Below are 25,804 nucleotides of genomic sequence, written 5' to 3'. Positions count from 1 at the left end.
CTTCCGGCAGTCCTGGGCATGTGACTGGCATGTGATCAGCATCTGTGAAGCATTTGTTCAAGATTACTTGTGGTCACACAGGTACATGTACATGTACTAGAGTATTGTGTTTGTTTATACATACGTGTAGTTATGTACACGGTGGCAGATGTAGCTGCTAGCCTTAGATCCACTGAATAGTTCTGTACACGTAATACATATCATATGGTGGCAATCTGGAAATGTCTCAAGGGAACGGTTAGATATCCCGTCTTGACGCTGAACTGGGTGCGTGTGAATTGCACGCTTGCAGTAGTAATGTGCTAACCCGTTACGTATGTCTGCATGTGTGTACGCGTCCAGCTGTTGATGTGTGGTGCAGGTAACATCAGCTTTAATGACCTGCGTGAGCACTGCAAGCTGACCAGCAGACAAGTCTGGTTTGTAGAAAAGGTGAGCAGCAAAATGTATGGAGTCCAGCAAGAGTACTAGTGTGAGACTGCCTGGTCACAATCCGCTGCGCACAGGGCTGTGACTAGGCTAATTGAACAAGAGCACAAACGCTGCATGCACTCATACTCGCACACCCGCACACACACACGCACGCACGCACACACACACACACACACACACACACACACACACACACACACACACACACACACATATCGAGCTAGTAACATATTTCACGAAGGGCTGGTTGTAGTGAAACCCACGTTCGACCAGCCAGCACTAACGCAACACTTCGGATTAGGGAATGAGTTATATTATTTACAAGAGAGTTGGGAGAGACATAGAACCAGACTGAAGCACACTGAACTAAAGATCGACTGAACTACAGAAAGACGGGCGTGCAATATAAGAAAAAACTCCAGCTACAGCGTTAGCTGACAAACAACTAAACTGAAAGGCGGAAAAAACAATGGAAGGAGGTACGCATCACTAGTCCCGTGGTTGTTGCAACATGAATGCAGATCCTATCTATCATGTAGCAGTAAAGCTAAACCGAACCAAACCATTCGTGCGACACGGTTGGTCAATCGGACCGCGAACCAGTCGCGCCCTTCCGGCGACATGACATATATGCAGCACAGCTAAGCAAGGTCACTGCGATCAGACAGTGGCTAGCCCTAATCGGGCCTAAAGCAAGAAGTGAACTGTACGTGGCTAGACACATGCACGACATGAGAGGTGTACACATAAACCGGAGGCGCACACATGGGTGAGCGTGTACACAGCATGCATAGCAACATACATTGTGAAACAAGACTCATAAGGCACCTAACATAGCAGTTCATAACACCACTGACTCCCCTAGGTGCCATTGATCATCCACTGTATCTAGCTGGCAGTCGTCGATTGCCAGGGTCTCGGAGATCGTAGCGCTGAGTCGGCATGTCAGCCGCAAACTCGATGCTCACCACATCATCACAGGCAGCTGGCTCTGGGTGATCTTCGGCAGCATCATGGCTACCATCATCTAGTGTTCCATCTACCTGCTGGGTGTGTCCAGGCTTGACGATATCAACGTTCACAACCTTCTCTCTGCCGTCAGCATCCTGGATCACCAGAGTCGATGGCGAGACTATTTTCAGCACTGTCCAGCCACTCTCATATGGCGTCATGACTCGAGCTTCTGACTCCGCTCTGGGCGACGTAGCATCACCGGATCATCGACACGATATGGTGACTCTGTTGGACCGCCTGACACAGAGTCATTCGAGGACAGTAGCGACTCAACAAGGTCTCGAATCCGAGCAGCGCGCCCGGCGAGTCGGTCCACCCATTCACTGGCGCTGTATGCTGTCGGGTCGTGATCGGAGATGTAGGAGCTTGCCCTTCACGCCACTGCCAGTGCAACGTCCAATGCTGCTTGTCGTTGTCCCACCGGAGCTCTCCGTCTTCGGCCTTCGGGGTCACACCACGATCGTCCTCTGTGACGTCCACATGACGAAGTGTGCTCTCAACGTCAGCTGCAGCAGTAGCGACTGCACCGGTATCTCCAGGCTGAGGACCAAAGCGCACGCCATTGACCTTGCCGTCCTGGCCATAACTGAGTCGAACGCCACCAACACCAGCTATAACGTCAGCATCGAGGAGGAGGTCTGCTGCCACAGCCGTCAATGAGTCGACAACGCATGCATTCACACGCACTCTTGGCAGACTAACCGGTTCACCATCTCCTTGGCGCTGCAGTTCCAGATCAACTGCTCCTCTGATCTTCACCTTGCTGTTATCCACGGATACAACAGACGCATGTGGCTGAGCAGTGAACGGAATCTTGTGAAGTTTCAGGAACTCGACCGTAACCATCGTGTAACTTGCACAAGTGTCCACTGCTGCTCTGGCACGTGCCCATTCGCTGCCTACCACACCTCGCACGTCTACGTAGATTCTGGGCAGTGAAGCTCTAGTAGCCTCGGCCACAGTGCACAAACACGCACCCCTCGCCAGGGAGCCACTGTCTGCAGCCGTTGCTGCTCCAGACGATTTCCGCTCTTGCCAGGCGTTACGCTCTGGACAGTCACTCTTCATGTGACCTGGCTTGTCACAGAAGTAACAGGTTCGAGGGCCAGTACGCTCGCCACGAGTTCCTTTACCTGCACCACTCTTGCGACCAGGTTTCTTCGCTTTCGGGCACTGCGGCGCCATGTGGCCAACTCCGCCACAATTGAAACACGCCTGCTCATCCGTGGTGGCAGCCGCCACAACAACATCGCCACGTACTCGTGTCAAGTGGTCCGAGGTCGCAGCCTTCAACGCCCGTACCACGTCCAGGCAACCCGTCACACTCAACTCTTTGCCCGCCATCGTAAGTCTCAGCTCTCGGGCAAAGTCTACCGGCAGTCCCTTGATCAGCTGCTCTATGACCATCGGGTCCTTGTCGTCATCAGCCTTGTGCCCCGCCATAGTACTCAGCCGCTGCAAATCGGCAACGTAGGCATCGGGGGACTCGTCCACGCGCATCGTCCGTGAGGTGAACGTGGCGTACGCCTGCGCCTTCGTCAGAGTGAACGACAGTCCCATTTCCGCCGAGACTTCATCTTTGTCTTTTTGATCACTTGCCGGCATCCGCGAAAATACAAGAAACGCGTCATCCGTCAGGAACAACGGAAGATTCTTCACCTTCTTGTCGTCGGTGTCCCAACCTTGTATGTTGGCAAGCACCAGAAGCTTATCCCAAAACCGTCCGAAATCGTCCCCGTTCCCACGGAACGGCTGGAGAAAGTTGTCAAACTTGAGCGACATCTCGCTGGCGTGGCAGGGTTCGCACTCGTCAATACAACACACACGTCCCGGGTTTCGGCACCAGTTGTAGTGGAACCCACGTTCGACCAGCCAGCACTAACACAACGCTTCAGATTAGGGAATGAGTTATATTATTTACAAGAGAGTTGGGAGAGACATAGAACCAGACTGAAGCACACTGAACTAAAGATCGACTGAACTACAGAAGACGGGCGTGCAATATAAGAAAAAACTCCAGCTACAGCGTTAGCTGACAAACAACGAAACTGAAAGGCGGAAAAAAACAATGGAAGGAGGTACGCATCACTAGTCCCGTGGTTGTTGCAACATGAATGCAGATCCTATCTATCATGTAGCAGTAAAGCTAAACCAAACCAAACCATTCGTGCGACACGGTTGGTCAATCGGACCGCGAACCAATCGCGCCCTTCCGGCGACATGACATATATGCAGCACAGCTAAGCAAGGTCACTGCGACCAGACAGTGGCTAGCCCTAATCGGGCCTAAAGCAAGAAGTGAACTGTACGTGGCTAGACACATGCACGACATGAGAAAGGTGTACACATAAACCAGAGGCGCGCGCATGGGTGAGCGTGTACACAGCATGCATAGCAACATACATTGTGAAACAAGAGTCATAAGGCACCTAACATAGCAGTTCATAACATGGTGGAGCATGAACAGGACTGTTTTGACTCTCAAGTAGAAAAGGGCAAACCAACGCCCTTCTGGCCAGGCTTGATCTTGGGAATTAGAGAGGGGGCGGATCAACGGTACTTTACGGTATGTGTGTGTGTGTGTGTGTGTGTGTGTGTGTGTGTGTGTGTGTGTGTGTGTGTGTATTCCTGCATGCCATAGGTCATTCCCTGGTTCTGGGTAGTCGTATCTAGCTTCACGCAAGAAGAGCTAGCTCGCCTCGTGCAGTTCACCACTGGTTCATCCCAGCTGCCGCCTGATGGCTTCTCTGAACTAAAGCCTCAGTTTCAGATCTCACCTGCGCCAGTTCATGGCTCTCTACCCACATCTCATACATGGTATGTTATCACTGGCATGGTTATACAGTACTGCTATACATAGGTACCCGCTGGATAGGCATGAGGCGTTTTTTTCTACAACATGACTTCTTTGTATAAGCATGGGGTTATTCTTCAATAACGCGACTTTTTTTGTAAAGGATTCGCAAACTCCATGGCTGTTATTGGGGGTTTCTCTAAGTACAGGTACATGCCTATTCCGAGTATTCAGAGCTTTGCTAGATCATACGTATACAGGCATGTACATCCTTTCTCACACCCTACCACCACAAAGCCCGTTATTGATATACCGGTGGTACCAGTGCAGTAACTCTGGCCTGGCTGCATGCTGAACCGCTGTCGAGACCTGATAGTGCAGGTGGAATCCTCATAATTCGAACCCCGAAATGCCAGGGAAAAAGCTTCTAATTATCCAAACATGTGCCCACAACACATTATGTACTTCTTTTTGAAGTATGTCAAAATGCTCGCATTGACACCCAGAGTTGCACTATGCACTTTAGACACAGATTTAGTGGACACTGAACTGCCTGCGCTTGCAAACCAAACTGATTTGATGAAAATAAAGTGAACTTCTAACTATGCTTTGCTAAGGGTTGGTTCACATAAGCCAAATTGGCGCCGGGGAGCACCGGCAGTGAGCCAGCTCCCGGTCCGTCCCGCATACGGTTCAAGTAGTGCTGTAATACCAAATCTACTACAAAGTAGTACAGAATGTGCCCGAATGCTACGACAGGATTGCCAATTGGAGCTTGAATTCTTTGTTTCTTCACTAATTCAAGGCCTTTTCGGTGATGGCCACTCGGTGCTGCCTTTTACTGGAGATTACGAAACTACGTCTACACCTTTTATTGCAGTCTAGTAAGCGGTGGTGTCGAAATTATGCATGCAAACGTTGACGAAGTCACAAGAACTTGCGAATGTATCCTTCGTATTTTTATTTGTTTCAATTGTATTTGCGTCATAATTGCACAACAGCCAAGCAGACCATCCGCGAACGAACCTCAGCTTCCATTTAGGGAAATGTTGGTCCATTTTGGACGAGTCTTGGCTTGAAATTTTGACAAAGTCTGGGTCCCGGCACCGGCGCGCGAACGGTTCACAAACCAATCAACCTTCTCAGTTGATTGTTTCAGACAACATGCTCACTGCTGTTTAAGTTTTTTCTTCTACGCTTTGGCCTTGATCCAAGACGGCCTTCTTAAATCGACTTTTCCAACTTTCAAACTGGCATTATGGAGTAGTGTGAGCATTATAAGTGGTGCTATATCCTCATATGATGAGCATTGCCTTTAGCATTGTCGCAGCAAATAACTAGCATTACCCGCCCATGCCTACACTGGTTCACATCATCGCAATGCGCCGGGAGAGGTTGCAAGAGGCCCTCTGCTGATGACTCCCGGCGCGTACCGGCTACTTCGAAGTATATGTGAACCAACCCTTTCTTCGAATTATCAGCACAAATCCCACACGGACATACCCAGCTCGAGCAATATGTTCTAATTAAGCCATATTCGAATTATCAGGATCCCACCTGTAATGGTAGCCATGATCCACCCTGCAGTCTTGCACTGTGTTCTGCTTTTAACTATAGAATAATACGGGTCAGGTGGACATGCCGATCCCTAAAAACACTGCACGTCTGAACCAGCTTTGTTCATATGCAGCTGGTTCAGAATTGCCGTGTATTTTGGAATGGATGTGTCCAGCCGCCCAGTCCCCCACTCCAGTGAAAGATTATTTTAAGCGAGAACACTGTGTGACTTTTCTCTGCAGCTTTAACCAACTGTGTTTACCGGACTACAGCAGCTGTGAGGATCTTCAAAGAGCACTGGCCATTGCCATCAATGAAGGTTCCGAGGGCTTCGGTTTGATCTAGATCGGAAGAGCGGTGCAGTGAGTCTATCTCGTGGTATTTACTACATGTACATGTTATTATCAACCACCACACCACGCCGTTGCGTACATGTACTGTTTTTTGTTTGTTTGTTTTTTTGTTTTTTACTCCGAACCAGTATGTATTGTACATGTGCTGCCGTTGTTCAAGTGGTGTAGAAAACGTATGATAATGGCTGGCTTTCCTTATCACCAAATTTCAACCTGTACAATGTTGCTGCTGCTGTATCAACTGCTGGGCAGTGTACTCGCCTTTTCAATCCCAGACTAGAGCAAGGACCATTGCTTTGTAGCTATAAAAAAATTCGTTTTGCTGCTTTATTTGCATTATCGCTGACTGGGGCTGGAATCCTTGCAACTTACGAGTATTATTTTGACCATGTCGTTGCCATTGGCGAGCAACACAGGAAATAGTGGCTGTCTGCAGTCAGCCAAACATTTACCCATTTCATTAGGTGTACATATCTTTGGTTGCTAGCATATTTGTGTTACTCATTTGTTGTGTTGGATGCTAACGAAACGATCTACGTGTATATCAGTTAGTTATGAAACCAGCGTGACCTGGTCTGCATGTGACATGTCTTATTTCATCTGCTTATGAAGCTTGTGTATTCTTTTATTATGTATGATCTGTCCGGAACAGATGCTATCAATCCAATATAACTATGCAGTGTGCATAATATTATTTCTCATCTCTCATCCCTTCAGTGTTTGGCAGGATTCCAAATATAATGCAAGGACTTACGTACTCTTTCGCACTGCTGACAACATGAATATGAGTGTGTGTGTGTGTGTGGGGGGGGGGGGAGCATGCATTGGATGTCTTCTTGCCAGTGTCCACCCATCACCGGTATGACCCAAGCAGAATGTGACAGGAGCTGTCGTTGTGCACGGATGCTGCATGCTGATAACGGTATTTTCTCGCAGAGCAGGTGTTGGTGACTGTAGTCTACTGTAGATGAGGTTTGACAGGCAGGTTGTTTATGTTGCCAATATTGATACCGTATGTCAGCGCCTTTAGAGCCATGCCCTTATATTCGAAACACCGCTACTTTCCTAGATATTTTTAGATGCAAAATTACTCATCCACTCCGCCATGTCATAAAAGTCAAAGTCCACACAGAAATTTCAATCTAAATCCACTTGTTCACCTTGCCTGCTGGGCTGTATTTTTGTTGGCCTAGTGCTTATTCCTTCATTTTGCAAAACGTACTTCAAAGTTCAAACCTCATTTCATTTTTGAAGCCCATGGCTTTATAACTGAGACTGGTTTTATAATCGAATACTAGTACAGTCGTCCCTCTCTAATCCGGCACCTTTTGCAACGGCATTTTCTGCTGGATAAACAAGGGTGCTGGATTATCAAATCCTGCCCTCCAACCCGGCCCACATGTTATCATACATGTTTGTGTCGTACGTCAAAACGTAGGGATTTTCTGTGTCAAACCAAGTACTTTGTGGAATGCATGTCTATAACATACACTTGGGAATATCTTATGCACTAGCATAGGATATTCCCAAGTGTATGTTACAATGGTCCCTGACAGTATGTGATGTACAACTGCTGGATTAGAAAATCGAATTATGTACAGTTTGAGTGATTTGTTGCAGAAAATCGCTGCTGGAGGCGGAATTCAAGTGCCGGATTAAAGCGTAGAAAATGAACTGAAAAAAATCCGTTTTGCCAGAAAGTGTGCTGGTTTGCAAGGGTGGTGGATAAACAAGTGCCGGATTAGGGGGTTATGTACTCTTGGTTACATCAAGAGCACAGGTACTCTTGGTTACATGCACCCTGTGGGTTAGTTTGAGTGGAAATATTTCAACCCTTTTGCCATTTAGGTGTGCAAGAATGGACGGGTGGAGAGCCAAGGATAAATATTATAGAAAAGAAAAAGGACCAAGGCACTACAAGTTGCGGTATAATGTCCACTAACACCACCAGTTACTAAGGGGCCGTCCAAGGTTACCAATAGTATTTCAAAACGAAAAGGTTTCGTTTGCGGTGGGTGGGTTTGAAGGAGTTTCGTTTTGAAAATAATTATCAGTGAATGCAGATGGAGAATTCCCAGTTACTTCTGGGTGTCGAAAATTGACATCAATATTTTATTGGAATTCGTTTTACCTGCAGAAAAGGTAGGTGGGTGGGTGGGTGCTGAAAAATACTAAAGCTTTTCGTTTTGCAAAAGCTATTGGTAACCCCGGACGGCCCCTAAACAATCACCTCATGCGATAACATAATCATTGCACGACAATGACCGACGGTTTTGCCATTATTCGTTAATTAAATGAAGCTACGCGAGGTGTCCCTCAGAATCTTTTGCCATATTATTTTGTGGAAATAATCAAACCATATGGCAGATCTCGGGCCCTTCCCCACTGAAATGTATATGACTCCAATTGCCAGGCATTGAAAGTTATGCCGTATGGGTAGTGGCTGGTCCCGGACCGTCTGGATAAGCAAGGTGTGAGTGTGGTTTGATATGGTGGAAAACAAACAAATTCCTTGATTTTATGCACATTTTCACTGTTTACTGGCCCGGGCTAGTCTGTTTATACATGTATGTGCTTTTTCTGGCCCGCCTAGCCGAGATCCGGGTGCCTTGGGGCGGGATCCTGGCTTGCCGGGCCAGCCCGCTTGACATGTACCGTAAAATACCGTTGATCTGCCTCCCCCAGTCCCCCCCCCCCCCCCCACAGACACACCATGTCGCTTCCCTGCTGGGTTTTCGGCAGGGGGCGGGGATCAACTCAACTCAGACTGTCAAGTGCAGTACGATGTACAGCAACGTGGAAGTCCAGACTCGATGTGCTGGATTGTGCACATTTTCATCCTGCAAGTATTGTGTACAGCAGTGCATGCGTCGGTTCAACATCGCATTTCGTTGTATACGCCGAAGTCACTTCACAAGTAGAAAATGGACAGGGGGCGGATCAACGGTACTTTACGGTAAACGCATAAAAGGTTATGTGTGGATTTGTGTACAAGTTCGAGATCCCGGTTGCAGGTGGGCTGGCCGACCTGTCGACCAGCCTGGCTGGAGCTGCATATAGGTACTGTAATAAGGTAATAATCACCCCCTAATAAGGTAATAATCACCCCCTAATAAGCAACGGTTTTCTGTCATGTGTACAACTTTACAATGTAGTGTACATTCTCATGTGCATCTACAACTTTGACCATACATTATACTCATGGAAATGTACACTTTTCCGCATGTTCATGAAGCTACTACATGTACTCGTACGTACTGAGGCTGCATTTACATGTACATGTACATGAGAATTTTCAAACGGGGGGGGGGGGGGGAGTCTGTACGTACGGTGGAAAAAAATAGGTGGGTGTTTAGGGGTGTCGTCGATTGGCGAATCTGGATTGAGCAGGCAGTGTGGTCCGAGCAATGCTGGCCCAATCGAACAAGGCAAGGGTGTAGTACGCAAAATGTACGCATATTGTACAAAGATTCTGTGAAAGCTGTCAAAAAACGTCAGTCCAATTCCACTCCAGCCACACCCGATGGTGCACTCACACCTTGCTTATCCAGGCTAGGCATGGGCGGGTAGCCATTGGCGGACTATGCTCGGCCAATCGTCAAATTATGCTTTTGATTATGCCATAATTATGCCAACAAATATGCTGAATTATGCTGAATTATGCTCGGTTCCACTATGTATTCACGCTGTACATAGAGGATTGAGAAACCACGCATACACACATGGCCATGCCCTGAGCATAATTTTTGTCTAAACCGAAAGATTTTGCCGACCTTACACGTTGGAATCCGTATATTATGCCGGAGCATAATTTTTAGACGAAATCCCAAGATTATGCCAAATATTATGCCGGCATCATAGTAATCCGCCAAGCTGCTATGACAAGGAGTCGTAAACTGGGATATTCAAAAAAAAAACATCCGCAGGCTTTCTGACAAAGCTGTATTATGCCCCCTAGCATAATTTTTGTCTAAAACCGAAAGATTATGCCGACCTTACACGTTGGAATCCGTATATTATGCCGGAGCATAATTTTTTGACGAAATCCCAAGATTATGCCAAATATTATGCCGGCATAATCCGCCAAGGGCTATGGGCGGGTAATGCTAGTTATTTGCTGCGATAATGCTTAAGGCAATGCTCATAATATGAGGATATAATGCCACTTATAATGCTCACACTACTCCATAATGCCAGTTTGAAAAGTTGGATCAAGGCCAAAGCGCAGAAGAAAAAAACTTAAACAGCAGTGAGGAAGCTTCCACTGACAATCCATTGAGAAGGTTGGTTTGCAACATCAAGTCTCCGGACGAAGCCGGAAGGGTTCAGATGCACGATTTTCGGAACTGGACCTAGCCAGCTTCATGCATGACACCGTTGTCGACCGGCTATTATGCTTGTAACGCCAATTTTGCATGCAAAATGGTGTTATAATGCCAGCCATAATGCTAGCATTACCCGCCCATGCCTAATCCGGGCGGCCAAACGCTCACGCTCACTCGGAGCACACTTGATCGGGATTCGCCCAATCGATCATGCCCTTAGTAAATGGAGAAAGTTTACCTGGGTCAATTACTGATATGCCGACAAAAGTCCACTTCTAGAGTCCTGTATGGTCGGTCACGTGACTGCGTTCGCAAAATTTGCCTGTGCAGTACAGCCTGTTGCAGGGAAAATCGCGATTTTGCGGATGCAACTTTTCCGCGGTTTTGATGATTTTATAAATCTGCAATTTTCGAAGTTTTTATGTATGAAAACATTGAAAGACTGTCCCTGCATCACATGGTGGAGGTCTTCTCTCTCCGAAGTCTGTATAATTATTAAATGTACATGTAGCAGGCACATTATTTGAGGACTGAAGTGTATGCATTTCATGGTGTAAGTTTCCTTTTCACTCTGTCAGCCCTCTTCTTTTATGAAAAATAGGCAGTTTTCTGGCAGGCAAACCCGCTGATTGGCAAATCTACATACAAGTTCACCAAAAAATGGTCACAAATTCCCCACAATTTTCCCCAGGGACAGTACAGTGTCAAACCTGGCGCGAAATAAGCACAGAAATACGGTAGTACGATTTCTCGATTTCAACCCTCCCCTGGGTTGAAATCGTAGTTGCGTGCCGAAGAACGTGGAGCCGAAGAACGTCCAGCCTGAAATGCTAAGAACGCCACAGCCTGATGTTAAGAATGCCGGTGTTGGTTTTCTGGCAGCTTTTGGGATGCATATGATCCAGTGCGGACTGGTTCTGTGACGTGCTATAAGAACGCAGCCAGATTACTGAAAGTGAAAAATAAGAACACCCCTGGCTAACTCCTTGGAAACTACGTTCTTGGATGCGCAACTCTACTGTATGTGTTCATGGCAGGGTTGAGACTCGACCCGGGTTCAAACCCGTCATGGAAACACAGCCTCAAAACCAGGGAGTAGTACAATACCGGTGTTGCACGAGTACATGACTGTTCCCTGCTCAACATAATACATGCAAGGACAGGTACAGTTTATTCAGCTGCAGTCCGCACACTGCGGAAAATCAAACACCGCACTTTCCCTCCGGTTTGAAATGGACTTTCGTACGGAACTGGAGTTCACGCGCCAAAATTTAGAGATCAGGTAGGTACTGGAACGAATTGAGCAAAAGCGGATGGGCTCGTACGAGAAATTGTGAGTTTGAATGCATGCGTTTAGAGCGGGATGAAGGCAAGTTACGTAATGAAGGCAGCGCGCTGTGCACTGACCCCTAACCACAGTTATACTAGTACTCTTGTTTATGCACACTTGGGAGTATGGTTGTATGCGGCTATGGCCATGTGTAGGGCTCCCTGGTAAAAATTAATTATTTATATTAAAAAATAACTGACGTCATGACAGCAACAATAAACACCATCGTACTGATCGCCGCGACTAGTACCAGACTACTGACATGATACAGCAACATCCCTACGACCCTAGACTAGTAGTACTAGTAGAAGTATCCCTACCAAGCGACAACTACCGGTATGTACAGTGTATCTACATAATTAGTACATGATGTACAAGTAATTTTATAGCTCGGTAGGGATGTTTCTCAATGACAAAATAGTGGGCTCACATCCATCCATAGGCACCTCCAGAAAACCAACCAGCTCATCATATCACCATCTTCAAGTTCCACACACAACTAGTCTGTGGGAGCCTATCGAGCCAATCCTCTACAAACGAAAACTTGTCAGGGAAGGAACAGGAAAACAGTTCTTTGCCTTGCAGCTTGCTTCAACAGGTACATGTACACGCACTGACTGAGTGAAGTAGTTGTATGCAAGCAGCGCAAAAGATGAGTACAATCGAAGCCGATTTCGCAAAAAAAAGCGCCAAATCAACCCCCGAGCCATATTCGGTGTCTGCAACGGACACACATGGTCTTGGGCGTACAGTCTTGTGAAAATAGAACAGCCACTTGCAGGACAGCTGTAGTCTGTGTAGAACGCGGTCCAGTAGTGAAGTTTGTGCAGTGCAAGAGAGAGGACGTTGGAGAGATTTGTTGTCAATGGTGGTAATCGGCTAGGTGTGTTCACTAAAGGCCACTGGCTTGGCCATAAGTGCAGCCAAAATGGATCAGCCGCCGAGGGTAGAGCTGGTTGAGCCCGAAAACTCGGACGACGTTTCGGGTATAGAGAGCCTTGATCTTGACGCAGACACGATAATAGTGAAATTTCAATCCGGGCTTTTTTCGGAAAGGCGCTTGGTATCCAAGTTCGACACTTCCTTGGGTGTTCTGACCGAGCAAGCTTGCGTATTTCTGAACCACTTTTTCCCGAACCATGCATATGTCAACCTGGCTCCCAACATCCTGCTTTTCGCACGAGGACTGGACGGCGATCCAGAGAGCTTGACCCGTTTGCGCAACTTCGACCAAATCCAGGAAGTTGTGGAGGTGGCCGTTGTGGTTGTCCTGAGCGAAGATGCTCGCGAGGCCACAGATAAGCTCAAGTCGCATACCCTTCATGTACATTCGTACAAAGCGCCAACTTTCTGCGACTACTGTGGTCAGATGCTGTTTGGTTTAGTACGGCAAGGATTTCAGTGTATTGATTGCCACTACAACTTTCATAAACGCTGTGCTCACAATGTGCCCAACAATTGCAGTGGCCAGCCTGACAAGGAAGCTGAACCAGGCACAGCACCGGCTGCTGGTGTTGATCCTAGGCAACAAAGACGCCCATCGTCTTGTGCATCAGAGTATGGAGGACAACAACGGCGTGGCTCTAATACGCCAACAAGCAACAGGCGAGCATCTGAAAGTGTTTCGCCGAACAGTCGCCGCACAATGTCCGAGGAGACCAGTGAGGAGCTCAGTAGAAGTCGTTCTGTGTCCCTAGGTAGACCAGCCTGGATTGACCGCGCACTGCTGGAAATGCCTGACTCTCGGCCAACTGTGCCGCATCGTTTTGCCGTTCACTCGTTCAAGAAGCCGACAGTGTGCCGCTACTGTAAGAAGATGTTGGTTGGTCTCTTCAGACAGGGCCTGCAGTGTAAGGACTGCAAGACCAATGTTCACCGCGGATGTCTCAAGTTCATTGCCGACTCCTGCTCCTCCGAAATCCTGCAAGAGGTTATGCACAAGAAGAGTGCTGAGCGTCTACTGGAAACAGGCTCTACAGGCGGCGACATAACATCTGAAGACGGTGATATTGATGTCCCCGACGACACAGCAGATGCTGACACAATGACGGAAGCAGCAGAGCTTCCCAGTGAGAATATCCCGCTACAGCGTATCTTCATGTCACAGCGCAAGAGTCGCCGTACTGATCCTGAGCATCTTCTCTCCGGCTGGGTGCTGTACTGTACATCGGAAAACCCACAGCGTCAGCTTCGCTTCTGGTCTCTATCCACGCGGTGTTTATACATCTGCGAAACAGATCGTGCTCGAGCCTCTCCCAAGCTGGAATCTATTGCGCTATCCTCCTTCATGGGTATCTGCAATGCCACGGAGGTGAAGCTAAATCATCATGTCTTTGAAGTCGAGATCCAGAGAGGAGACAACAAATGTGTCTTCTACATCGGAGAGCGCGTCTCAACTCCCGAGGAGTGCTCCATCTTCAAGATGGCTTCTAACCCGCCTACTGAGGTGTTTTCCAATAAGAGCCAGGCATCGTTTTCGCAGGCCCTCAAGGTTTCCTTGACCCAACGAGCCACGGAGTCATGGAGAGAGACCCTACTGAATGCCATGCATCCAGTCAGCGGTCGTGAGATCAAGTCCATGCCGTCTGGCCCTGATGACCGCAAGAAGGACATCTCCAGTGTGTACCAGGTGTTCCCCGATGAAGTACTTGGCTCTGGTCAGTTCGGTGTTGTCTACGCTGGTGTTCACCGAAAGAAGGGCTATTGCATTGCTATCAAAGTCATTGATAAGCGTCGCTTCAGCTCCAAGCATGAAGCAGCACTGAAGAATGAAGTCGAGATCCTTCAGTCAGTCAAGTATCCAGGTGTAGTGCATCTTGAGAACATGTTCGAGACACCAGATCGTATCTTCATCGTCATGGAGAAGATGGACTCGGACATGTTGGAGACTGTGCTCAGCAGTCCCAAGGGTCGCCTGGAGGAGCGACAGACGCGTTTCCTCGTAGCGCAGATCGTCTACGCGCTGCAGCATCTTCACAGCAAGATGATTGCCCATTGTGATCTCAAGCCGGAGAATGTGCTGCTTGCCCGCGGTGGCGCCGATCCTCGATGCTTGCAGGCCAAGCTGTGTGATTTTGGCTTCTCTCGCATCATCGGTGAAAAGACGTTCCGCAAGACCATGGTCGGTACGCCCGCATACCTTGCACCAGAGGTGGTCAAGAACAAGGGTTACAATCGGTCGCTGGATCTCTGGTCTGTTGGAGTCATCATCTACGTCACCCTCAGTGGTACTTTCCCCTTCAATGAGGATGAGGACATCAACGATCAGATTGAGAACGCCGCCTTCATGTACCCATCCAAGCCCTGGAAGGATATTGGCAACGATGCCATCAACCTGATCAACTGCCTGCTGACAGTTGAGGCACGCAAGCGCTACTCTGCTGCCAAGGCTCTCAACCACCCATGGCTGTCGAAGAAGGAGTTGCACGATGATCTTCGCTTCCTGGAGAATCACCTGGGCATGCGCTACATGACTCATGAGTCTGAAGATGAGTACTGGAGGAACAACAGTGACAGTGCCAAGGCACCGGAGAAGGGTGCAGAGTTGCCAGAGGATACCCTTGTCATGCCCGATGCATAGAGCGGATACCCTGTCATGCCTGATAGAACACCTTCAACCATTGGCGGTGGATACCCTTGTCATGCCCGATGCATAGAGTGAATACCCTGTCATGCCTGATAGAACACCTTCAACCATTGGCTGTGGGAGATTTCTATGGCAGTCTACAAAAACTTTCTTGATTTTGCGCGCTTGTGTACATCTGAACTGCCCTTCTGCAGTCTACTCTTTCATTGTTGATGATATATTCGTAATTATATAAATATACTCAGTGCATAATTTTAGTTTAGGGGTCTTCCACAAAAATATCAATACGTTTTTAGAGAAGATATTGGTTTATTTTGAGAGAGCTTTGGGCCCTGTACTGTACTTTTCTTGGTGAAAAAAATATTGATCCCTAGATATATGGATATGGCCAGGCACTGAGCAATCATGTAGTTGATGCATGGCCCACACAAAATGAATGTCGAACCCCATGATTGTAGCCGAGGCAAGGTTGTGCGACCATAGCATAGCATAGCAATTACAAGTGTAAGTGTACAATGCTGCTGGTGGTCAAGTAAATTTCATGCACTACATAATATACATGATTGTAGTACTGAGTAGATCTACGGCGCGGTACGGTGGATACGGATCGAGTATGATACGCGATGCGCGTATACGGTCGAGCGGGATCCGGATATCGTCCACGTAGCCCCCATATGTAGACTGTACTACCTACGGTAGCTATCAAGCAGAACCGTATACGGGATATGTGTTTGAGTTACGCCGCGCCAGGGTCGGCGCGGCGGCGCCCATCTCTTACGTCATCGGTGAATCTTTGATTATGGTTCTCTGCAAAAACATGATGACATGGCTCAAGAAAGATTCAGAAGATTTGAGAATCAAAAGGAGCGAAAAAAACAATCATATCCTGGTGTATGTGACCAGTGGATCACCAATTTCGTACAGCTGTTTGTGAAAGCACCAGTATAGCGCCATACAGGTTTATTTCACCTTGTTGTGTATGTTATATAATTGTTAGTCCCTGCCTTTCCTTGTTATCGAGCCAGCAGTCATAATGGTGGACTACAGCAAATGGAACCACATCGAGGTACGTCGTCATTCTGAGAGTATTTATTTTCATTATTATACAAAATTAATAGAATGTCTCTCATTATCCGCACTACTATTACATGTGTACTGCCCTATGGCGAAACTGCTGCAGTGCTCTTCTATCTTCATCTTCCCAGCGTCAGAACAATCCTTACTGGGGTAATCCTTACTGGGGTAAATATTTGGGTTCATTGTAAATGTCAACTCCCTCAAACTTCAGAGTTCATTGTACACTTAGTGATTGTTCACATGACCGTGCAGAGAAATGATTGGAATATGCTGTAGCAACATAATAGGTCTATTCTTGTGATGCACACACTCAGGGGACTATTCCCAGTGTAAAACACAGGTAAGTATTAGGTGTCAAGTCGCAAAGATCAGGTCTGCATGTGTGTGTGTGTGTGCCTGGAACCATTCACTCTGAACAACAATAGTAACCAATTCTATGAATCTGGCCTGCTAGTGGTACTGCAGCATGATGGGCAATATTGTTACTAGTAGGTAAACGTTTGTTCGAACCTCGTTTCCGCCTTGTTTGTTACATTCGATATGGGTACCAGATGTTGGAGATCATGTGTTGCTGGACTCTGGCATGTTGTGTTTTGCTGCAGGTCAGTGACGATGAAGATGATACACATCCCAACATTGACACTCCCAGTCTTTTCAGATGGAGACATCAGGCTCGTGTGGACCGTATGGACAAGCAAGAGACGGAACGGGCAACTATGGATGCCAAGCTCGCCAAGTAAGTGATCGTGGTGCTAATATACTTGCGTGGATAAGTTCGAGTCACTCTATGTGTTGTAACGTGCGAACCTGAAGAACAATGTTCCAAATCTATGACAGGTCAGTACTCTTGATCTGTATCATCTTTGTGGCTGAAGTCCATTTCAAATAATGCTTCCCAAAATTTGATACGATTCTTTTTAAAATTTTGAGTTTTTCTCCGGATTCCGTCTCTACAGTGCCTCACAATTTTGGTGCCTGTTTGATTTTGGCTATATACTTTGTTTTCGCTGCTAATGAAGTTGCTAATGAAGTTTAGGGCATGTTCGATTGGTTGGATCCGGATCCATATCGATTGAGTGGATTTTTTGGATCAACCAAGGTCCATCATTGCTTTTATTCCCGTCATTTGTACACCATGGTACACGTATCACGTACAGAGTACGATTTTTGGCAAAACAGAATCCGTTGGATCCGGTCAGCCCTGCTCCCCGAGGTGGGTTGACCGGATCCCAACCCAAAGGATCCGGATCTGGATTCGACCAATCGAAAGGGTGCGAATCCAGTGGATCCGGATCCTACCAATCGAACATGCCCTTTAATCGTATAAGGGTAATATTGTTATAAGGGCAACTGGTTCACTTCATACACTGTATAACACATTTCTTGGTCTGACGCAAATATCGTTATAAGGGTAGGTTGACTGTACCTGCAGTCTTGCTTTGTTGCTCAGTGTGTGTGTGTGTGTGTGTGTGTGTGTGTGTGTGTGTGTGCGCGCGCGTGTGTGTGTGTGTGTGTGTGTGTGTGTGTGTGTGTGTGTGTGTGTGTGCGTGCCACTGTTTTCACTGCACTGTCCCTTGCTCAGGAATCGTGAACAGATGCAGAAACTTGACAAGGAAATGGCTAGTGCGGTACGTATCAATCATCATCGCCTGCCTGCATGGTTGTGTGTATGTGTACGTGCTTTGCGCACACATGTGTGGGTCTAATGTCTTGCAGTAGTATGTGTAACCAGTCGAGAGGTTGCGTGTTCAGTTTACGACGACTATGGTCACACATTTCTTTCTTCTCTTGCTCATTCTCCTTGCTCTTAGGCTGCTTTCACACACGGTACAAAAGCCACGTGCATGTGTCATGTTCTTTGAAGTGCCCGTAGAAAGATGTGCAAAAAGTGAAAAATCACATGTACGTTGAAAGCAATCCTGGAGCTGCTTTGAAGGCAACTTTGAAAGCGGATTTTTTGCGTTTTGTTTTCAGGTAACTTTGAAACAAGTGGTAGGTGTGCCATCTGCGAAAGCGTACGGTACATGTACGTGAAGCTAGTTTGGCGCTAAAATTCCAATTCGCCGCGCCTCACCATGGATAACTGGTCGCGTGGCCCATTTTTTACGTGCATGGCATGCAACTGCATTTCCTGTGTGAACGCATGTTTCCTCCGCGTCATTAAAATTGTCGCTTCACACATCGCAATGTTTGTGACATGCGCCGCTTAGTCAGACTGTCGGAATACCGTATTTTACCGGTTGTAAGTCGACCCCCCTATCTGGAGGTCTCAATTCTGCGTTTTAAAGTTTTCACCCAAAGAAGCACTACTAACCACCTCCTGCTAATAACACTTCAACAAATCATGTAAACATTCCTCATTGGAGGATATAACGTCCCAATCCTTGAAAAAGGCCAATAAACTGGCAAACATGTGTAAACATGGTGCACTCGTGCATGCAGTGCAGGTCATTTTTTGTAAGATACTGATAGTTCCCGGTTATAAGTCGACACCCACCCTTTCTCCTTCTATTTTAAGCCGTAAAAGGTCGACTTACAACCGGAAAAATACGGTAGCTGTTTTCTGTGTTCGAACATTGGTGCGACCCTTCCTGCGCAATGTCTACTTGTTACTGAAGCTGTGGTGGTCTCGGAGCTCTCTTCCGCACCATACAAATTCATTGCGCTTCGTACTATTTCGCCCCAGAGCGCGTATCTTTTTTCTGGTGTTCGTGCTGGCCCACATCGTTTGCATGGGCATTTATCAAGACTGCAAGCTCGGGTATAAGAGTCCTGGTATTTCTCCTAAATTCGAAATGCTGAAGTTGACGATGGCAACAACAAAGTGTTCTCAATTAATTCCTAACATGCGCTATGTGTGGCGCATGTTGCTGCGAAGGTAGCAGGTCTGAAAACACCAACAAAATCAGCGAAGCGCTTTCCAAGGAAAGAAGGTGCGGAACTGCTTCCATTATCCCGCTGGAAGGTCATTACAGTGTAAACAGAGGTGCGGAACTGCTTCCACTATCCCGCTGGAAGGTCATTACAGTGTAAACGGAGGTGCGGAACTGCTTCCACTATCCCGTTGGAAGGTCATTACAGTGTAAACGGAGGTGCGGAACTGCTTCCACTATCCCGCTGGAAGGTCATTACAGTGTAAACGGAGGTGCGGAAGTGCTTCCCCTATCCCGCTGGAAGGTCATTACAGTGTAAATGGTATTCAGTTCAGTAACACCTGTGTTTGCCGGACCCTGGACCAAGCGGAATCCTGTATTGACCGGACGAAATTCCTTGCACCAAAGTGCTGCGGATCAAACGTGCATCCCTGGATCAAATGGAATCCTGCCGTATCAGGATAGTTGCTCCGCTGCACCAAGGGCCTCCGGTTAGGGCAGGTTTTACTCTACTCATTAAATGGTACTGTTGTGGATCTGTGTGTCTGCATGTTTCTACTCTATGTGTAGGGAGATGGCAAGAAGAAAGAACTGAAGGCTAAGAAAGTCGCACTCAAGAAGGAGGTATAGTTGTGTGCGGCTATTGATGCGGGCATGCTGGTGTATGTGTGTGTTTGTGTGCTGGGGGGGGGGGGAGCTTTGACTAGGTAGTTTTGCACTTGAATGGCCTGTAAATAATGAGTTATTTCATTACATTACGCCAGCGGTGTGATGATTCCAGAGAAAGATGGTGATTATGGTGATTGGACTCGGATGGAAAGCAAAGGATTAATTTATACAGAAGAAAAACGGACCAAGGATTATAAGTTATAACTTACAAGTATAACCTGCGTGGAGACAACAATTTACACTTTCTTTCTATATACTCTGTTATTTTTCCTTTGTACTTGTACCAATGCAGTGATGTTATTCCGACTGATGACCATCACGAGAAAACGTTCTTGGAACACATACCCACCTTTGCTGCCTTGATGTGTGTATAGAATATGAGTGCACAGTTTATCCTTTTTATTGCCATAATTATAGTGATTACTTTGGCGCACAGTTGTTGTGGCAATGACACATTTTGTGGCAGCCTTAGAAACTTGTCAATTGCTTACACTTCAAAATAACATGCGACTTCACGTCTGTAGCATGAGTTTTTGTTGTTCCTGTATCAATCTTGTTGCTTGCAGAAAGAGTCTCTGGAAGGTGAAGATTCAAAGCTGAAGAAGGATGAACGAGTAAGTTGCACTTGTTGTTCACTTCTAGTTTGTTTTCACTTCATTCTCCTCTCCTTTCTGTATATTTATATGTGAAACCACAGTGACAGAGGTCCTTCTTTCTTTTTACTTTTCTAGCTCTCCAGGTTTTGAGTGGTTCAGAGACAATGCTTTACGCCATGCCCTAGAGCATCGAGACAATGCTCTGCGCTCTGCCTTAGGGTATGGAGACAATGCTTTACGCTCTGCCTTAAGGATATGGAGACAATGCTTTACGCCATGCCTTAGGGCATCGAGACAATGCTCTACGCTCTGCCTTAGGGTATGGAGACAATGCTTTACGCCATACCCTAGGGTGTAGAGTAGCACAGCTACCTGTCTTGATTGTTGTATGAACATTGTAATATCTACTACCACTGCCTGTCTTGTTCTTCTCTGTGTTGTGTGTTCTGTAGTTGACACCATGGAATGTGGATACTCTCAGCCAACCTGGCTTTGAGAAGTCTGTAAGTACGCTGCTGGCCTGCACACGCACATCCACACGGGTTTCTCTTTTGAAGCCCTCATGGCTCAGCCGAATTGTGTTCACAGTTGTTTTACTACAGGACCTTCCAATTACACCGTAATTATACAGCTGTACATCAGTATTCTACTGTATTATTTACCATTATTCATTAGAGACACCAAAAGGTTCGCCTTGGATGAAAGCACTTAATACATGACTACTAACTAGGTGTCCATCTTACCTTGGTCCCACTGTCGTTATGTCCACTTCATGCTGTTCCTTTTCCGTTTCTCTTTTGTCATGTTGTTGGTGCCCAGGTGATCAATAAGACTCCAGAACCGGCACCACAACCTGAAAGTGAAGATGCCTGGGTGGATGGCTATGTAAGTGTTTGCCTTTTGCAGCCTGGTATTCTGGTATTCTTCATTCAGCCCATACACATACAATGTAGCACGGGTTGTCGGCAGAAATCTCCACTTTAGGCAAACATACCTACCTATTGACAAAACAAACTGCTGTATTCGACATCAGCAAACGTGTACTTCAAAATATGGCATGTGTGGATTTGGCATTTGTCCCCAGCTCTATTCTATATCATTCACGCCGGAACTACTGCTGCATAGCCCCAAGTCTGAAGACTTGGCAACTTCACGCCTGCACCTGACTCTTGCGCTATGATACGCGTCGCCTATGACACCCCTCAGAATTTCCCACCTTGCTCCCCCTTATGTTCTGGCTGCCCGTTTTGGATCCATCAGTTGCCTGATGAGCGTAGTAATACGTGAAACTCAGAGTTGTAACAACGCTTCCAATCTCTCTCTTGTGTACTTCGAAATGAACATTCTTTTGGAATGTTTCTTATCGGCTACATTCCTTGATCAGGTTTGACGCCCACTTCAAGGGTATAGCTGTACTGTGTTCTTAAGGAATGTTGTGTGCGATGTGTGTTGGTCTGTGTTACATGGTGCTCCTTTCTTTGCAGTCAAACTTTGTCAAGAAGAACATGAAGGAAATGAAACAGTTTGCCATGTTCAGTCGCCATGAGGACAGGTCAGCCGCAGTTCAACGTAGTGCAATGCATCTCCCATATATGAACATGCAGCTCTATCACTTGTATTTTGATGTGTAAATGTTGTGCCTCGCTAGGGTCATGCATGTAGCTTCAGTCCTGATCTGCCGTGTTTCATATGGAAAGCTCTCCGTAAGCAGAACAAAATGAGCTCAAACTCAACACCACAGAGCTCCAAATTCCCTATTTGCCACCCATTTCACTTTCCATTGAAAGAAAATGTCATCAAGATTGTGGTAAGTTACGAACGTTTGAGTGCAATTTACTTCAATCCAAGTACACACCGTCGCTAAAGAGTCAGACATTGTGCATCTTTCTTGATATCCTGGAGGCATTTCTTTAGTACTGCAAGGGTCTTCTTAATTTGCATCACGATTGCTTGTTCTTATCTTTGTAGGATTTTGGGGAGACTTCTAATGTTGTTGGTTGTGTCTCCTGTTTGTGTTCCACAGTGAGCGTTTCCTCAAGGACCATAACTATCTTGTTTGTGATCACGGCGCAAACTTCCTGTCGATCTGGTGTGTCGACCTCTGTGTTGAGGAGGTGTGTTTCACTGTCCACTATGTCTACTGGTGCAGTTCTGTATACTCTATTCTATTGTTTGCAACTTTTATCCTGCGGCACCTTTTTTAGACCGGCTTGGGTTTTTTTGTACATTTACTGATGGTGCAATGCATGTACTGTACTTGGAAGTGGCTTCTTCTGACGTCTATTGTATGAACACGTTTAGCTCCATGTGGTATTCATTTTTGTCAATATGTGGACTTCAAAGTAGCTTCTTGCAACATCTATCCATTAGGGGTCAAAGGGGTGTACCGGGTACCCGACCGGTAATCTCAGGTACCGTTAGTAAAACGGTACCCGTTTGGATTTTGATGAACCAGTCAGTACGAAGCAACACTCCTGGGATCGTGTATTCCAGGCGGGAGTCAATTATTTACAACTCCACGCTGGATGTCTGCATTGTTGTTGCATTTTCGCACCTAGTAGATCTACTCCTGCGACTATCAGACATCAATTGATTTGCGAATCACAATGTGATATCAAAATGCAACCCGAGAACAGATTAATTAAAATCTTGATTTATGTGAACATTGCGCAAAAACTTAAACATGGCTGCTAAAGGGTACCCGTTAACCCGCCCGTTAAGAAAATTACCCGTTCGTTAGTTAAAGGTACACCCGTTTGACCCCTACACTACAGTATCCATTGTGTTGTGGTATGTGTGTTTTTTGTTTTTTTTTTGCGGTGCGAACTCGATTGTTGCTGTTGTGCACGAAGTTTGCCTTGTAACCTTTATGTTTCCGTTTTAAAAACAAAACTTTCCGGTGATTGTCCCTTTTATCTTGCATTTTTTAATCTGCAGAAACGTTCCTTGATGGAGAGAGTATCACGTCAAGTGATCGTACTTCAGTACATCTTGCAGCTGGCCAAGTCCCTCAATGCCGACCCCCGTGGCTGCACTGGCCCTTTCTATTCCAAGTAAGTTCTACTACGGTAGTGCAATGCTGATAGTGTTGACCACATTCTTGCGAATCTTTACAGACCACAAGGACGTGTGGTGTGGAATCCTGAACGCCTGCCCTTGTAAGCATCCTTGCTACTATCACTAAACGACTTGCGATCTCCCTTTCGCTCACAGATTCAAGGTGGCTGACAAGGAATACCAGGCAGCATATGAAGATGAGGTGCGCTCGTTCATTGAGCGAGTTGAAGGTCGTGCCCAGGCACGCTTGGAGGCAGCTGTGAAAGAACACGAAGAGGTACAGTGCCCCCCCCCCCCCCCCTAGCTCTTAGTGTTTTTTTTCTGGCTTTCGTTGCTATTTTCAGAGTACTGTATTTTGTTTGTTCTTATTGTTCATGGATTGGTGTCTGTGGTGATCCAACAAGAAAACATTCTTTTCTGATAAGTACATGCTGCTTGGGGTTTGACTGTGGATCTACTCTGCGCGTCTACTGCTGAGATTGTTGAGGCATGTATTGTCATGCAAGTTCCGTTATCCTCTTCTCGCTCTCTTTCCCTTTGGCTCTCTCTCTCTCTCTCCCTTCCTCTCTTAGTCTCCATCCATGTGTGTGCATGTGTCTGGCTAGATGGCTGTGTGTGCTGTACTGTATGTGCCCATGACCGTCATGCATTTTTGGCTGTAGCCTGTTTTATTTTTGTTGTATGTATGTCCTGATGCTGTTGCTTGGTGTTCAGGAGGAGCGACAGAAGCGCCTTGGACCTGGTGGTTTGGATCCAGTGGATGTGTTTGAAACCCTTCCTGCGGTATGTTTGTTTTGCTTCCTTTTTGAAGAACCTGTTTTCATCCAGGTGAAGACACACAGCGTTTATGTCTGGCATGACAACCTGCTTGACTAGTTGCAGTTTGTTTCTCTCTCTCTCTCTCTCTCTCTCTCTCTCTCTCTCTCTCTCTCTCTCTCTCTCTCTCTCTCTCTCTCTCTCTCTCTTATTGGTCTTCCTTCCAGTCTTTGTTCCCAGCTAGCCTATGACACTTCTTTCTGTGCATGTGTTTTCAGGTTCTGCAAAAATGCTTTGAAGAGAAGGATATTGCTGGCTTGCAAGTTGCAATGAGTTCGTTGCCCAAGGAGGAGGCTGCACACCACCTCAAGCGCTGCATTGACTCAGGAATGTGGGTTCCTGGTGGTGGTGATGCCGCTGAGGGTGGTGAGGAAGAAGAGGAGACCTATGACGAGGTTGGACCAGCAGAAGGCGATGAGAACCAAGACGGTGCATCAGCTGCTGCGGCGGTGTCGGACGGCAATGAGGGAGGTGCAGCAGCTGCCGAGGCGGCTGGCAACAGTGAGGAAGGTACATCAGCTGCTGCCGAGGCAGCGGGCAACAGTGAGGAAGCTGCAGCGACAGCAGCAACAGAAGCCTCGTCATAATCTCCATGAAAGGTAACATAGTTTCTGTACATTTGTACCTCACACATTCAACCATGAAATGATAAAACCATACGCTTCATCATACATGTTATGCATGAGAACAAATTTGCTGATTGTAGGAACAGAAATAAGCAGTCACTACCTTGGATGCCGTCATTGTTCTTTGAAATTTATAGTCTTTCTCCTGACTCAGTCAACCTTATGCCACTTAACATAAAACCAACTGTTTCCCCTAACTGTTGTACTTGCTGTGCTGTTTCTGTTGCTGCTGCTGCCGCTTCTCTAATCACATGCCATTCTCGTCTCTGTTTTTGACACTGATTTTCGTGCTGTTATACTTTGAAGATTGAAAGTTTGAGTTTGCATCTACTTCCAGTACATAGTTCTATGCCCTGCACACCTGCGGTTCCACACGATCTACATCAGAGTGCTGCTGCTGCTGCCCTGCACGTCTAGTAATCATTATGTATGTAATAAAGAGTAAGTACCCTACACTACGCTACAGAGTCTGTGCAGCTCCAGTACTTATCAGTACTGTCCCAACAGAATTCCAATTTACTTCGAAGTAAAATTATAATCGGAGCTGCTCAATGAAGTCCACCAGGCACTGTGCAGCTTTGGCCCAGGACCTGTGACCACTGAGCTGTGAAATCAGGACCTGTGACCACTGAGCTGTGAAATGGTGCAGCGTGCAAACTTGACTCGCTTGACTTACAGATCTGCGTACAGGGCGGGTCA

At 46.8% G+C, this 25,804-nt stretch overlaps 3 protein-coding genes across 4 annotated transcripts in view; all 3 read left to right on the top strand.

The window, feature by feature from the left end:
• Positions 1 to 6,903, top strand: part of LOC135806499 (apoptosis-resistant E3 ubiquitin protein ligase 1-like) — a 30,352-nt gene extending 23,449 nt beyond the window's left edge. For both annotated transcript variants that reach the window (XM_065320687.1, XM_065320688.1), the window contains 3 exons: positions 343 to 432; positions 4,088 to 4,263; positions 6,040 to 6,903. In XM_065320687.1, the coding sequence (XP_065176759.1) occupies positions 343 to 432; positions 4,088 to 4,263; positions 6,040 to 6,142 (369 nt within the window). In that variant the 3' untranslated portion in view covers positions 6,143 to 6,903. The remainder of the gene's footprint in view (positions 1 to 342; positions 433 to 4,087; positions 4,264 to 6,039) is intronic.
• Positions 6,904 to 12,573: 5,670 nt separating this feature from the next.
• On the top strand, positions 12,574 to 15,764 carry LOC135806490 (serine/threonine-protein kinase D1-like). The gene has a single exon (XM_065320680.1). The coding sequence runs from the start codon at positions 12,734 to 12,736 to the stop codon at positions 15,383 to 15,385; it is 2,652 nt and encodes an 883-aa protein (XP_065176752.1). The 5' UTR covers positions 12,574 to 12,733; the 3' UTR covers positions 15,386 to 15,764.
• Positions 15,765 to 16,265: 501 nt separating this feature from the next.
• Positions 16,266 to 25,558, top strand: LOC135806489 (hsp90 co-chaperone Cdc37-like). Its single transcript, XM_065320679.1, has 13 exons — positions 16,266 to 16,457; positions 17,071 to 17,204; positions 18,051 to 18,096; positions 19,912 to 19,965; positions 20,577 to 20,624; positions 21,059 to 21,109; positions 21,426 to 21,491; positions 22,091 to 22,158; positions 22,630 to 22,720; positions 23,544 to 23,659; positions 23,820 to 23,940; positions 24,378 to 24,446; positions 24,698 to 25,558. The coding sequence occupies exons 1-13, from the start codon at positions 16,425 to 16,427 to the stop codon at positions 25,064 to 25,066; spliced, it is 1,266 nt and encodes a 421-aa protein (XP_065176751.1). The 5' UTR covers positions 16,266 to 16,424; the 3' UTR covers positions 25,067 to 25,558.
• The last annotated feature ends 246 nt before the right edge of the window (positions 25,559 to 25,804 follow it).

The sequence above is a fragment of the Sycon ciliatum genome, chromosome 1 (genome assembly GCF_964019385.1).
Source record: "Sycon ciliatum chromosome 1, ocSycCili1.1, whole genome shotgun sequence".
Taxonomy (NCBI): domain Eukaryota; kingdom Metazoa; phylum Porifera; class Calcarea; order Leucosolenida; family Sycettidae; genus Sycon; species Sycon ciliatum.
This window is presented reverse-complemented; position numbering and strand designations above follow the sequence as displayed.